The sequence below is a fragment of the Rosa chinensis genome, chromosome 7 (genome assembly GCF_002994745.2).
Source record: "Rosa chinensis cultivar Old Blush chromosome 7, RchiOBHm-V2, whole genome shotgun sequence".
NCBI lineage: Eukaryota > Viridiplantae > Streptophyta > Magnoliopsida > Rosales > Rosaceae > Rosa > Rosa chinensis.
Genome location: NC_037094.1, coordinates 29,807,125 through 29,822,117, shown reverse-complemented (window position 1 = coordinate 29,822,117; position 14,993 = coordinate 29,807,125). Strand labels below are relative to the sequence as shown.

The window sequence follows — 14,993 nt, the reverse complement described above, 5'->3', positions numbered from 1 at the left end:
ACCTTGACAATCAACAAATCTCAGAATAATGGCCATTTGTTCCTTACCAGATGTGTCTAAAGCTTCATCAACAAGAATACAATATTTGGAATCCCCAACTTCTGCACGTATCTTGCTCCTCACTTTATTACCAAGAATATTTAGAATTTTCTTTTGAATTGATGGACTAATATACTTGGCATTTCCAGGGGCATTTCCCAAGACAACTCTCTCAACCTCCACATTCATTCTTGAAAAAGATTTTATAACTTCCCTAAAATATCCGGCATTCAAAGAACTTTCAGATTCATCATGGCCTCTAAAAGGAGCTCCTTGATTAGCAAGCAATCTAACACTCTCTATTGAAGCCTTAAGCCTCAATCAATTGTCTTCCACATCTTTCAGTGACCTGGACTCAAGAATTGTTTCAATTTGTTTGGTTGGGTTTCTTAATAAATCCCATTTCTGCATTGTAGCATGATGCGGAGAGTTAAGGCCTCCTTCATGCTTAATCAACATATTATCACCAACGCTAACCCTCTTCCAAGTTTGAAACCCATCAACAGTGAATGCATGATGCTGAGAATCTTCAGTGTCAAAAAGGAAACAAGGGAAGCAATATGCTTTATCAAGAGCAATTGAATATTCAAGCCATGGATTATCCTTGAACCAAGAAGACTGAAATCTACGTTTTTGACCCCCATGATTTGTGAGTGGATATGATAACTTAGGCTGAAATGGACCCAACAAAATATAGGCTTTTCGAACACTAGCACGCTTATTCACTGGATATTTCCATATGGGAGAACGTAATCCAGGATCACGTTCAAGAGCATTGATATTATTTGGTGGCTCTAAAGGTTGAGAATTGACCACTAGAGACTCTGAAGGTTCCGGTTGATCATCAAAATTTGGAGAGGATATGGAAGGATTAGAAATCATTTTGAGCATGAAGACGAAACATTAGTTCTTTGAAACCATGTAGTAATTTTTTTTGATCGCTTCGGTTTCGGTTCATGATTTGACATTTTAGTGTAACACCTATAAATTATATTAGATATATGAGAAAAATGCCATTATGTCAATCCAATTATAATTCACATATATGTAACACCTCAAATTACAATTATGTGAGCAATGTCATTACCTTTATTTTTTTACAAGCTTTCTCAAACGAATTGTGGCCCTCTGCTTTTGAGGTCTGAGGCCTTCTCCTCATGAATCATGAATCATACAAAGTTACAAACTGCAATTGAAGAAGAAATCAACATTAAACGGAAACCAAGTTATCAAACCCATTTCTAACTACCCAATCACTCAATCAGTATCATTACCTTTATTAAAATCAAGTAATCAACATCAACTCATCAACATCAATACACCATGTCACCATCAGTTAATCAATATCCATACTCCATACCATAGGCCAAGCAATTATATCATTTCTGCAAATCTGCAATTTAGCAATTATACCATCAACATCAGTAGGACAGTAGCACCAACCAAAATCGAAACCATTGGCCATTACCCATTTCAATTTTCAAGTTTTCAACTATAAAACTTAAAAACCAACAAGAACTCAGAACTGATATAGACATATAGTGATATAGATTAAATGGAAGACAAGAATCACAACTTCACAAGATCAATCATCAAATGGAAATCAAGAAATCAATTATTTACTGATAAAAACTCAGAAATCAGAACTAGGGAGAGAGAGATGGTGAGATACCACAGAGACAGCCAAACCGGTTGCTAGTGGGCTTGTGGCGGTGGGGAGCTCGAAGACCGGACTACCGGAGATGGGTTGCTGGTTCCAGGCTTCCAGCCTTGTACTTTTGCAGATCGCTGGGTCGCTGAGTCGGACTGCACTGCGCCTCTGTGCTCCAAGAGTCCAAGTCACAGCTGTAGCCTGTAGGGCTTGAAACGAGATGACTGGTACCAAAAAAAAAATACATATGTATATACCTTTTTTTTTTTGGGCCCAAAAAGCCCGATAGGGCTTGAGCCTTACCAAGCCATTGGTTGGATCCGCCCCTGCCACATCAACTTGTTTCATGTTTTGGGTTTTTTTCTTCTCAAACCAACGTCAAACCTGCTGTTATCTACCCGATTGGAGGAAAAAAAAAACACAGTTTTCCATTCAAACCAAGATGTATAAGATCTGGAATCCTTCAAGAATATTAAGATATAAACTAGATATTTGAACAACAGAAGAGCACCCGCACGATGCTGAGGGGTAAAAAGTTGTAGTACTTGTTATTTTTTAAGAACTTTGTAGTTGAGTGTGGTTTGAATAGCAAAATGAAAGATAGATGTAATAAAATGAAGCAAAATTATTTATGAGTTAGGTTATATTGTGTCTATTCAGTTCTAGAAGCTGCATTCTATATGCAATATATTTAACCATTATCTCATCACAAAATTGTAGATGTGATTTCAGTACAAAAGATTGCTATATTGGTGGAGGCAATCTCCCCACTTTGAGTATCCGACAACTTCATATGCTTTGTTCTTTCTATATCTTCGTTGATTTTTCTTGCTTGTAGGAAGAATAAAAATATCAAGACCCTAAAATCATAGTTCTAAGCTTCTTATACATTTCAATTTCTCTACAATCTAGAGATGGTAGCTGATCAAAATTTATTCCCTCATACAGAAATGTCAAGATATTGTCCCTACAATCCAAGCCTAAGCACTTCACCAAAGTGTAGATACCTGTGTAATTACACCAAAAGTGATTAAAGTTCCTTTTTAACTTCAACACTCTGTGCCTCTATGCTACTCTACCCTTCCAACAAATCACAACTCTAAATTATAGATTTGCTGCTAACTAAACTACAAAAAAAAGTAACTTGCCTTCAACCCCATGTTCTGTGTTCGGAAGGAGCAATGAGCACTAAGTTAAAAAAGAAGAAAAAGAAAAGTAGAGGATGAGTAATTTAATCATAAAATAAGCAAAAGGCTATTGTGACTGTTTTCATATGAAAGGAGACGAAAGGCTGAAAAATACCCATTATACATCTCCAAGCTCTCCCCTGTCATGCTCTTCTCCAAAGGGAAAAAAGCTAGGCCAAATCTTTTCGTTTCAATATGTACATGGAGGACTTTCAGGATTGGAAGGATGTTACTCCCCACCTGTAAATCTGGAAGAAGAATGAATCAGAATAAATTGGACATAAAAAAATATTCGTAGATTGAATGCAAAATCAAACAGACCATGCAACGTATCTGATGCCATAGATAACCACATAAATAAATGACAATGAGTTCAATTTCAAATGTTCAACAGCCACTTCATTTACATAGTATTCACTTAACAACATCAGAGCTCCACAATAACAAACTGAAAATGGTAACAAAGATAAACTTTGTTAACTTCCCCATGAAAGCTTAAGAATTACTGCTACTAAAACGAAAAGATGCTGAAGAAATGAACAGAATTTTAAAAACTATATCAAAATTGGAATTGCTGTTCGTTTGTAGACATAAGATGCTAATTCAAATCAGATCAATTAAAATTCAGTACACTATAATTTTCTTATCTAAAAATATGTATTCCAACTTTTTGGAAAGAATTTGATATTTATAGTAGAACTGAAGTAAGTTTATTTAGTTATGTAAGGTAATCCGATGCAATCAGGGGGTGGTAGACTATAGTTATTGACAATTAGAAATGCACCAAATTCACATTCATTTGTTGTCATTGATTTTTGTATTTACGGTACTTAATCATGACTATGTTAGAATAAAAGTGGACCTATCATTATCTATATTCAGTTTACAAATTGGATTGGAATTTTGTTCATAAATAGGAGTTGTATGTTAAGTACAACACCTAGAAACCTATTGAGTTAATTATATCAGCTCATAGGTTAGGAATCCATTAGTTGGGTTACATTGTAATTCGACTTAGTGTTGCATTAGGTTTTCTAGTTGTTGGTGACTTGGTTTCTAAGAAACACTTTTATGGGAGGATTCTTAGGACCATAGCCAATATATATAGGAAGTGTTGGTCCCTGCTTTCTCTGTTACAAAGCATTAAGTCCTGCCCCACAGATAGGAGCTTGTTTTCAGAGTTGAGGAGAAGATCAATACTAGTAGCTGTTATCTCGTCTGCTGCAATGGCTCCAAACAATGAAGAAGGTATGTCCAGAAAATCATATTATTTGGTTCATGATGTGTTGATTAATATGAAGTGTGTTTATGCCATTGTGAATTGATCTTGGATTAATTGCTCATTAAGTTTAACAAATGGTATCAGAGCAAGGTTTTCACAAACATAAATCTATTTTTGATTAATCAATTTTGGAAGAACCAAAGTTTTATTTTCAGCAAAAATTTACAAAAATTCTGTTTTAAACCTTACTAAAGAAAAGGGCCACGAGTGGGCCAGTTTTTAGAAAAATTTTCGGCCCAAACCCGCAGAAACGGTGACCCGGATCCAATCATTTAGAACCCCTGCAGATGACTGTTGTATCCTAACGGTCATATTTGATTTGGGGATTTAGGGTTCTATCCGGGATTGAAAGCGCAGGGGACGTGTAACGTCCCGAACCTAGATTTACCAATTTACTAATCATTAGGACGGTAAACGAAATTTACATTCACTTTTACTGTCGTTTCAGTACTTTTAGGGGGCCCTAAAAGATGACTTCTTTTTTTCGGGTCAAAATTTGAGAAAAGTTTCTTCATGAAAGTTGTAGAGGACATTAAACCGAGCGCGTGCATATGTGGTATGTAAAAATCGGAGCTTGTTTACGAAAGGTATAAGCGAAAACGGAAGTTACTGTTCATGGTAATTTGTCTATAAATAGCCGAGTTACTGTGGTAAGTTTCTATTTTCGGAAACTTACCGAGCTCTCTCTCTTCTCTCTCCCCGATTCTCTCTTCCTCTCCGACCTCTTCACCTTCTTCCGGCCATAACTCCTCCATCCGGTGATGGATTTTAACGCATAAGCTGTCGTTGGAAAGCTCTCTTCCTTCTCTTCAATTCTGGGTCGTTTGGTAGCTTAATTTGAACTGTGGAAGGTGCAGCAACAAGAAGAAGAGGAAGGTTATTGTAGCAGTTTTGAGTCAACGCTGATATTTTCTGATTCCGGCCGTCTCCGGTCACCAAACCGGCGTTGAAGGTTCGGTTTTTGCCAAGAATCATTTTGCCCCTAGCCTTGAGCCACGATTTGCAGCGTGGAGAAAGAATCGAAGAGATGAATTTCTGGGTTACTATTCACCGATCGGGTTCAACCTTCTCCTTAATTGTTGAGGTACTTCTACTCGTTTTCTGACTTTGTCTTAGTTGAGAAAGTTGTTGGGTCTGTTGAGTAGGTGCTGCTACTAAAGTTTGGTGGCCGCCGGCGCGTGGGGCCCATGCGCTGCCACTGTTGGTGGCGCATGGAGGTGAGTAAAGTAGGTTTTTAAATTTCTGTTTTAGCCCAATTAAATCCTATAAATGTAGTGGAGCTTATATATGATGTTTGGTGAAGATTGGTGAGGTTTTGAATCTATTATGAATTTTCAAAAATTATGAGTTTCGATTATCGATTTACTAGAATCCGACCGTTGGATATCTCTTGGTTCTACCTTGGAACCTTTAAATTAGCGAATTGGTATTAGTTGTATTATTTGGGTTGAGTCCGAGAAGAAGTGGAGATGTGATTATGAGGAATTGATTTTAGGAATCGTATTAAATGGCCTAGTTGTTATTCACGGAATATAATTGTGTACAAGGCGATGTACCGAGCTATTGCTCGACGAAGGAACTCGGATGCGTGATCGCCTAAATAGTACAGTGAGTGGACTTTTGTTTTAAATAATGATGCCTGCATTTATCTTGAAATTATTGATTAATTTAATTATCATTTTATTTATCGAGCATAATATTTTGCCTTGGATTATAATTTTGACATTGTTTTTCCATATGAATTTTGGTTACGAATCTATTATGCTCAGATTTAGATTTATGATTTATTTTCGGAAATACGATTTAATTTTCGGAGATTAATTATGAATTATTTTCAATTATGATTCGGAAATGGATTTTGAGCCTTCGATAAGTATCTCCGATATATGGTTTTTATTTGAAATCATGATTTTCGACGAGTTATTTTCCGAGGTGATTTCCAGAAATTTATAATACATTTCTATTCGTCGATATTGAGATTTCTGGAATATTTTTCGAAAATGGGATTTTTGATGGAATTATATTTATCGATTTTTTCTCGCCTAATGGTTCATTGACTTGAGATTATTTTGGCGTGCGGGGCGACGTCGTTGGAATATGTCTTTTCTCGTGAGTGTTGGGGAAGCCTTACTGATTTTCGAGTTTTCGTATGGTTTTAAACCACCATACCTAGGTCGTCATATTTATCGCTAGCTAGCCTATTAGTACTCCTCCTTGCTTACTATGTGTTCGTGGGTGAGTAGAGCAGAGCATGGGATGCTCCAAAGTGTGGGACACTTCGACCCGAGCCTGGGAGGGTCCCTTATTTGTATGGTGAGAACTTCTTCCCCATGTTTAACCGATACCTTCAGCTGGGGGAGCTACCTCGATTTCTTTTGACCAGCGGGGCTGGAATGTTTTCACGAATTTTCGTGTTGCGAGAAATATATTTTATCCACGTTGCATGCATCGAGTTTTTAAAGGAATAAATATGGGAAAGTATTAAAGCTTTACTTTCATTTGAATTAACTTACTTATTTATTTTTGTCCACTCACTCTAACGTTTTTTAAATTATTTTTCCCTAGGCCCTTCAGTTTCAAATGCCCAGTTTGCAGGCGAATTAGTGGTGATCGGGCATACATGGCATTTGAGGCATAATTGTCACTACTTCCACCTTGTAGGATCCCTTAATTGATCTTTTACTCTTCTTTTTATATCCTTGTGTATTAGTATTGCTCTGATAACCTTTGGGATTAGTATTGTTGAGTTTTGTGTTTTGTGATTTGTGAAAGTGGAGTTGATGGTAATTGGGAGCAGGGTGGCTCCAGGAGTATAAGGTTGGTTTGCTTGAAGTGTTTTGTGTGTTTTACAGGTTTTTGGGTTGTCCATTTTAGGGGTAACTCTACCGAAATTTTGGTAGAGCGATTCTTAAGGTGGGCCCCACAGGGCCACCTCTGATTTCAGGGTGAAATTCGGGGCGGGTCCTGTTAGGACGTTCATGTCCTCTATGGATTTCAACACACCAATTCTGCGGATTAAGAAGCCGAATTAATCGATTGCTGTTTTGGATAAAAACACATGCTTTCGCGATAAAGTTTTGCAACAAATTAAGAAGAACAAGGATAGAATTTCTGGAAATTTTGGGTTTTTTAAATTTTGGAGTATTTTGATCATCGTAATATGCAAGAACAATAGAGGCATTCCCGGCGTGCACGTAGGCTAGAGTAGATGGTGACCGGATGAAACTTAATTTTCAGAATTTGTTTTTGTGATGCGATGGTTTTTGGAATGAGCATGAACTTGAATATCTTGATGTTTTGATATGATTGTTTATATGTTGTGAAATTTCTATAATTTGTGATCTACGATGGTATAATATGACATGTGATTAAGTCGATCTCCATGTACATGCTTGTTATACTAAAAGTTGCAGATTGAAAGGAAATTTTTCATGGTCTGTGAATTTAAATGGTCTAGTGGATATGTTGCACAAAGTGATTATCTACTTATTATTCAAAATTCATTAAGATGAAGAAAAGATCAGAAACTTGTGTTTTCGTTTTTAAACTGTATATGTATATTGTCTTCCAAAGAAGTTTTGAGCTATATGGTTTAAAAGTGGAACAGCATTGTGCATAATTTCGAGTTCAATTTTGGATTCTAGGGACTTTTCTTCTGTCATAAAGATGTTGATTGTCTTTAGAATAATATGAATTCACTATTTGTGGCATAATGATTGAGGAACCTACAGAATATCATGTTTTCTGCTATAAAAGTGATGCTTGATATTGATTGCAGAATTGGGGCTAAAAAAAAAATTGCATTATTTGCTTCTGGTATTGTTTTGTTTTGTTAGATGGTTTGTTACCTGCTTGTGTGTTTACTTGAACTGCTTTAGAATTAACACATGTATGCAAAACACTTCTTGACAAAACTTGTTTTTGAGAATTGTTAAAAACTAAGACTTACACTTTTCTTTTGTTTTTGCTCCCTAGGAATCACGTACATACATGAATTTGAATAATATCCAGATGCTTACTGGATCCAACTTTAAGGCTTGGAGGAGTGGTGTAGAGTTTTATCTCATGATGCATGAAAACATGCACTTATGTTTCACCGATATAGAGCCTTATGGAATAGATACCAATAGCTCACCTGATGAGAAGGAATACTATAGAGACTGGCATAGAGCTAATTATAGAGCTAAGAATGTGATGAGGACCACCATGTTTGATACTATGAGGGGTAGCATAGATGAACTAGCCTTAGCAGTTGATTATATGGATGCTATAGCTGAGAAATTCAAGGAAAGCAATAAGGTTGAGGCAGCAAGACTCAATAAGGAGATGAATGAATTAAAATATACTGGTAGTGGAGGAGTTAGGCAGCACATTTTGAAGCTTACTGAATTGAATGCCAGGCTCAGGGATCTTGATATGGGGGTTAAGGATGACCAACTAGTTCACAATGCCTTAGATTCCCTGCCACCTAGCTTCAACACCCTGAGGACTAGCTACAACGCACAAAAGGAGAACTGGACCTTGAATGAGCTTATTGCAATCTGCGTGGATGAGGAGAGCAGGATGAAGAAAGAGAAGCAGCCCTCCACCTCTGTCAATTTAGTTGAAAAGCCAAAGAAACAGAACAGATTCAAGCCTAAGAAAACTATAGCTAAGCCATTAGGAAATACTGCAGCAGCTAAAGTCAACAAGCCATTTAAGTTCAAGTGCTACTTTTGTAAGAAAGTAGGACACATGAAGAAGGACTGTACAAGATTTAAGGCATGGCTTGTGAAAAAGGGTAAGATTGATTTATTTGATCATTTAGAAACTTTTTCATTAGAAGTTAATTTTGTTAACATAGAACCTCATTCTTATTGGTTAGATAGTGGCAGTCCCTTACATATTACGAATTCTTTGCAAGGATTCATAAGGAAGAGGAAGCCAAGAAGTGATGAAGCTAACATCTGCGTAGGGAATGGAATGAGGGTTGCAGTCAAGGCAGTAGGATCTTTAAGACTAGATTTGGGATTAGGAAATTTTCTGGTTTTAGATAGTGTTTATTATATTCCCTCAATTTAGAGGAATTTGCTTTCAGTTAGTCTTTTGGTTAAGAGTGGATGTAATTTTTACATTGGTTCAAATGGAATACAAATTTTCAAGGATTCTCTTGATTTCTTACTTAAAGATTATTCTATTTTTGGTTCTGGTGTTATTGTGAATGATTATTTTAGATTGAATTGTTCATTAGGTCAACAAGAAACTTTACTTGTTGAAAATAACAGTAACACATCAAGCATAAACACCATTACTGGTGTCAAAAGAACCCTACACAATGAAAAATCTACATATTTGTGGCACAGGAGACTTGGCCACATATCAAAAGATAGATTGAAAGTACTTGTGAAAAATAAAACACTTCCAGAATTAGACTTCGATGATCTTGAGAATTGTATTGATTGTTATAAAGGAAAAATGACAAACTTAAGAAAGAAAAATGCCAACAGAAGTAAGAAACTATTGGAATTAATCCATACAGATATATGTGGACCATTTAGACATAAGACTATGTGGAAATATCTACTTCATTACTTTTATAGACGATTTTTCCAGGTATAGCTACATTTCCTTACTGTCAGAAAAATCACAATCACTTGAGGCTTTTAAAATTTTCAAAACTGAGGTTGAACATCAACTGGATTTGAAAATTAAGGTTGTGAGGTCTGATGGTAGGGGGGGGGGGAGAGAGAGAGTTTTATGGCAAATATACTGAGCAAGGACAACCAAAAGGGTCCTTTTGCATTATATCTACAAAGTGTAGGCATAAAGGCTCAGTATACAACACCATATAATCCCCAACAAAATGGGGTAGCTGAGAGAAAAAATAGAACTCTATTAAACATGGTAAGAAGTATGATGTGTACTTCAGGATTGCCAAAGATGCTTTGGGGAGAAGCCTTAAGAACTGCAAATTACCTTTGCAACAGATCCCCAAGCAAAGCTGTAGATAAAACACCATTTGAATTATAGTGTGGTACGCAAGCAAGTTTACACCATTGTCATGTATAGGGATGTAAAGCTGAGCAAGGATTTATAATCCAAATTTAGGAAAGCTTGATCCAAAGTCTGTAACTTGTCATTGTATTGGTTACTGTTAAAAGTCTAAAGGTTATAAACTTTATTCACCTCACCATTCACCCAGAGTTTTTGAAACTCATCAAGTTAAATTTTTAGGTGAAAGTGTCTGCAATACAAATTTTGAGGACTTGTCTTTAGATTTTGAAGAAATTGTAGAACATGTGGATAATATAGCAGTAATGCCAAGCATTCAAAATAATTCATTAAGTTCATGATTAGTTCAAAGCCAAAATCTAGTCGAAGATCAAAATGCAATAGATAATGTCTTAGAGGCTAGTGACCATGATTCTGAAATGGCCGAACCAAACTTAGAGCAGGAGCAAGTACAAGAAATTCCAACTGAACCTCAAACTGGACCACAACTTGAGCCTCAGCCTGAACCTCAACTTCAACTTGAGCCACAACAAAATCAAGTAGTGGTACCTAGAAGATCACAGAGAATAAGGAAACCAGGGTTTGGAGTCTGCATTAGCAATTGTTTCATCTTTTGGATTTTCTGAAAATCTAGTTGGTGAGTGTGTTTATCTTAAACTTGTTGGAAATAATTTTATCTTTCTTATCCTGTTTGTAGATGATATTCTTCTTGCTAGCGGTAATGTAAAATTGTTGAAAGATACTAAAGCTTTCTTGTCAAGTAATTTTGACATGAAGGATCTAGGAGAAGCATCATATGTACTAGGAATTGAGATTAAGAGAGATAGGAAGCAGGGATTGTTGGGATTATCTCAACAAAATTATATTTCAAATATTTTGCAAAGATTTGGAATGGAAACCTGTGCTAATGGTGAAGTTCCAATGTCTAAGGCTGATAAACTAACTAAAAATCAGTGTCCTAAAAATGATATTGAGAAAACTGAGATGGAGTCCATACTATATGCTAGGCTAGTAGGGAGTTTGATGTATGCACAAGTCTGTACAGACTTGTCTTTTGCAGTAGGTATGCTATCCAGATTTCAGTCAAATCCTGGTCATGAGCATTGGAAAGCTGGTAAGAAGGTTCTAAGGTACCTGTAAAGGATCAAAGACTATATGCTAGTGTATAAACGTGTGAAAAGCTTGAATTAGTTGGCTTTACTGGTTCTGATTTCGCTGGGAATTATCCCACATCTATGAAGTCGACTTGTGGCTATGTTTATATGCTAGCAGGTGGTGCAATAGCTTGGAAAACAATGAAACAATCATTGGTAGCTACTTCCACTATGCAGGCAGAGTTGATAGCTCTATATGAAGGAGTGTGTGAGGGATTGTGGATCAGAAATTTTATTTTGAAGACTAAAGTGTTGAGTGATCTCGTTACTGGAAGTTTGAAGGTGTTTTGTGATAATGAAGCTGTTGTGTTCTTCAGTAAGAATAGTAAGAGGTCAAATAACTCTAAGCATATAGATTTAAAATTTTATAGTATCAGAAAGAGAGTTAAAGATGGTGAAGTTGAGATATCTGGAGTCAAGACAAGTGATCAGCTAGTAGATCCATTTACTAAAGCATTGTCAGTAGCAGCTTTTAAGGAGCATTCCAGGAACATGGGAATTCTGTTGAGTTTTGAGGATGCTTAAGTTCAATGGGAGCAAAATGTTTTAGAGAAAATTGTTTTCAGTTTAGTTTTATTTGGTTTCAGTTCTTATTTTCTGTTTTTAGTTATGTAACAGAAATCTTTGTACTTCATGCTTTGGTTTAATAAAATGAGGTATTTTCAGTTCGAGTTACAGCTTTATTTTTCTTCAATTAAATTTTTAGTTGTTGTTCTTTTATCAGTTCATCAGGTGGATTGTAATATATGCATATATTCAGTAAGAAGAAAACATTGATCCACTGTGTGTAAACAAATTGTGTTTGCATTGTGATTTTAATATTCAAAATACTTAGGTTGGACTGTTATCAAATAACAACTGTAGTTTGATATATAATGTTATTTGATTGCATCACATTAAGTTAAACTCATGTGAAGTGCAGAAACTGTTGCTTTGTGGTCTGAAACGAGTATGCTCATTTGAACATGCCTATTTCTTGATTCTGCAATGGTTATGCATTTTGACAGAATTGAATGGATTTAAGGTATGCCTACATCTTAGTGCACACTACATCTATTTCTGAAAATTTTCTTGATTCAGTTTGTATAGACAATGATGGTCCAAGTGGGAGAATGTTAGAATAAAAGTGGACCTATCATTATCTCTATTCAGTTTACAAATTGGATTGGAATTTTGTTCATAAATAGGAGTTGTATGTTAAGTACAACACCTAGAAACCTATTGAGTTAATTATATCAGCTCATAGGTTAGGAATCCATTAGTTGGGTTACATTGTAATTCGACTTAGTGTTGCATTAGGTTTTCTAGTTGTTGGTGACTTGGTTTCTAAGAAACACTTTTATGGGAGGATTCTTCGGACCATAGCCAATATATATAGGAAGTGTTGGTCCCTGCTTTCTCTGTTACAAAGCATTAAGTCCTGCCCCACAGATAGGAGCTTGTTTTCAGAGTTGAGGAGAAGATCAATACTAGTAGCTGTTATCTCGTCTGCTGCAATGGCTCCAAACAATGAAGAAGGTATGTCCAAAAAATCATATTATTTGGTTCATGATGTGTTGATTAATATTAAGTGTGTTTATTTCATTGTGAATTGATCTTGGATTAATTGCTCATTAAGTTTAACAGACTACTCCTTCAACATTTTCCAAATTTGGAGTAAACTCCAGGCTTAAGAATTTATTCTAATAAAAACCATTTTGGGAAATTTGATGCCTGGAAATTTGCATAAATTAAGACGCAGTTGAATTGAATTAGTAAAAGTTGCCTTATTGTTTTGGGATAGTGCATCAAAGTAAGTAGTACCGACTACCGAGTGTATCTACTTGCTGCAACAAAATCCAAGAGAAGTAAAAAAGTAAAAGTAGAAAATTGGTTCAAACTTCAGAGTTCAGATTTGCTCCATTGTAATTATTATACCTTTCTATTCTCTGCCTCTTCTTCTGATAACTTGGAACCTGCTTCAGAATTCAGTGAGAATAAACAGCTACGTTAAATCAATTGCCCTTTAACATAAAAATGCAGAGTATGTGCTTCACTTATTTCACTCCAACTACTTGGTCATAATAAAAGCTGTATATAGTGACATTAAGTTTAGTGGTATGCATACAGAAGTGCTAACAGAGTATTTCATTTAGAAAAAGAATATAAAAGACAGTCCCTGGCAGTGGCAGAACAAAGTAGAAGGCTGTACGGGCTCAAGCCTAGACAACATTTTGGGCCAAAAATCCTTAGGTATATATCTCTACCTTCAGCCCATAGGAGCCCAAAGAAAAAAAAAATTTATATGTTTGATTCGCGTGTATTCCCAGTTCCCAGTCTCCCACAGCATCACAGCCTCATTATCTCTACTCTCTAGTGTTTCGATGGAGGTTATCGAGTTATCGATTGAAACAAGGTATGAAGCTCTAATCCTATCGATGTCCCCTATTTTAAATTTGTGATACATCTCTGTTCTTCACTTCTTCTTCCTGATCTGTTTTTCCCCAATGGGGTTTCCTCAAAGAAATCTTAGATCTCCTCTTGCCGATTCTGTTTGCTACCACTAGTTCTGACTTCTGAGTTGGGCTTTTGTGTATATTGTATAAGTTGAGGTTTGGGGGAGAGAGGGACTGAGGGAGGGAGAGAGAGAGAGAGAGAGAGAGAGAGAGAGAGAGAGAGAGAGAGAGAGAGAGAGAGAGAGAGAGAGAGAGAGAGAGAGAGAGAGAGATTCCATGTTAGCTGAGGATCTTGAATTCTTGATTCTTGATCTGTTGATCATGGTCGGTCAGTCGGTGGATAGCCGCCTCATAGATTCATAGGCTATGATGATTCATGAATCATGATTGTATATTTGTATTTTTACTTTTTTAGTTAGAATTATCGACTGATGTTAGTGATGTAGTGATGTCTTTGATGATAATTAGCTGAGGATCTTGATCATGGTCGGTGGATAGCCTATGAGACTTCAGGCTATGATGATTCATGATTGTATATTGTGTTAGAATTACCAACGGGCAACTGATGTCTTTGATGATAAATTACTGGCTAAAAAAAAGAAAAAAATTGAATGAGCTTTTGTTGGGTTTTGGGATTTCTTGATGCTTTCTTTGGCTTCTGATTATGTTGTGATTATTTTTTATTTAAAGATGTGCATTTTGTGTTGTAGATTGGAGAATTTTGAGTTTTAGTGATAGTGTATGGGTTTATGCACAATACTGAGATTGCTGTTGATGTCCTTTCCATCTGGTTAGTGCTACTAATTTTATATTCTTTAGCCTGTATTTTTTAATCAGTGAGTGTTCCTTTCACAAACCCATTAGAATTATATATATGTTAAGGAGGCACATATTAAATCCATTAGACATTAAAGTATGCTGCTAGTTAGTAACTAATAATAATGTATAATTAGTTGTAGTTGCATTATGTCTGAAATGTATATTGTTGTAGTAACTAATTTTTGATGATTTGATGGTTCTCTACATTGAAAAAGAATTTGCCGATAGCATTGATAATGATTATATAATTGCTGAGTTTGAAGTGAGTAGATCTCGGAGGTTACTATTTAGTTAGTTTATTGTTATTTTACAATAAATGTATACTTGTAGTTTTTAATTTACTGGGTTTGGTTTTATGTCCCCTCCGTTGTATGTTTTGATCTAAAATAATAAAGGTTTGAGGATGGGCCTCCCACTGGGTTCCAAACTTCAAAC

General features: G+C 35.9%; 1 protein-coding gene across 1 annotated transcript; it reads right to left on the bottom strand.

The window, feature by feature from the left end:
- Positions 1-360: 360 nt before the first annotated feature.
- LOC112177756 lies at positions 361-921 on the bottom strand. The gene has a single exon (XM_024316016.1). It carries the CDS (start codon positions 919-921, stop codon positions 361-363), a length of 561 nt encoding a protein of 186 aa, XP_024171784.1.
- Between the last annotated feature and the right edge of the window lie 14,072 nt (positions 922-14,993).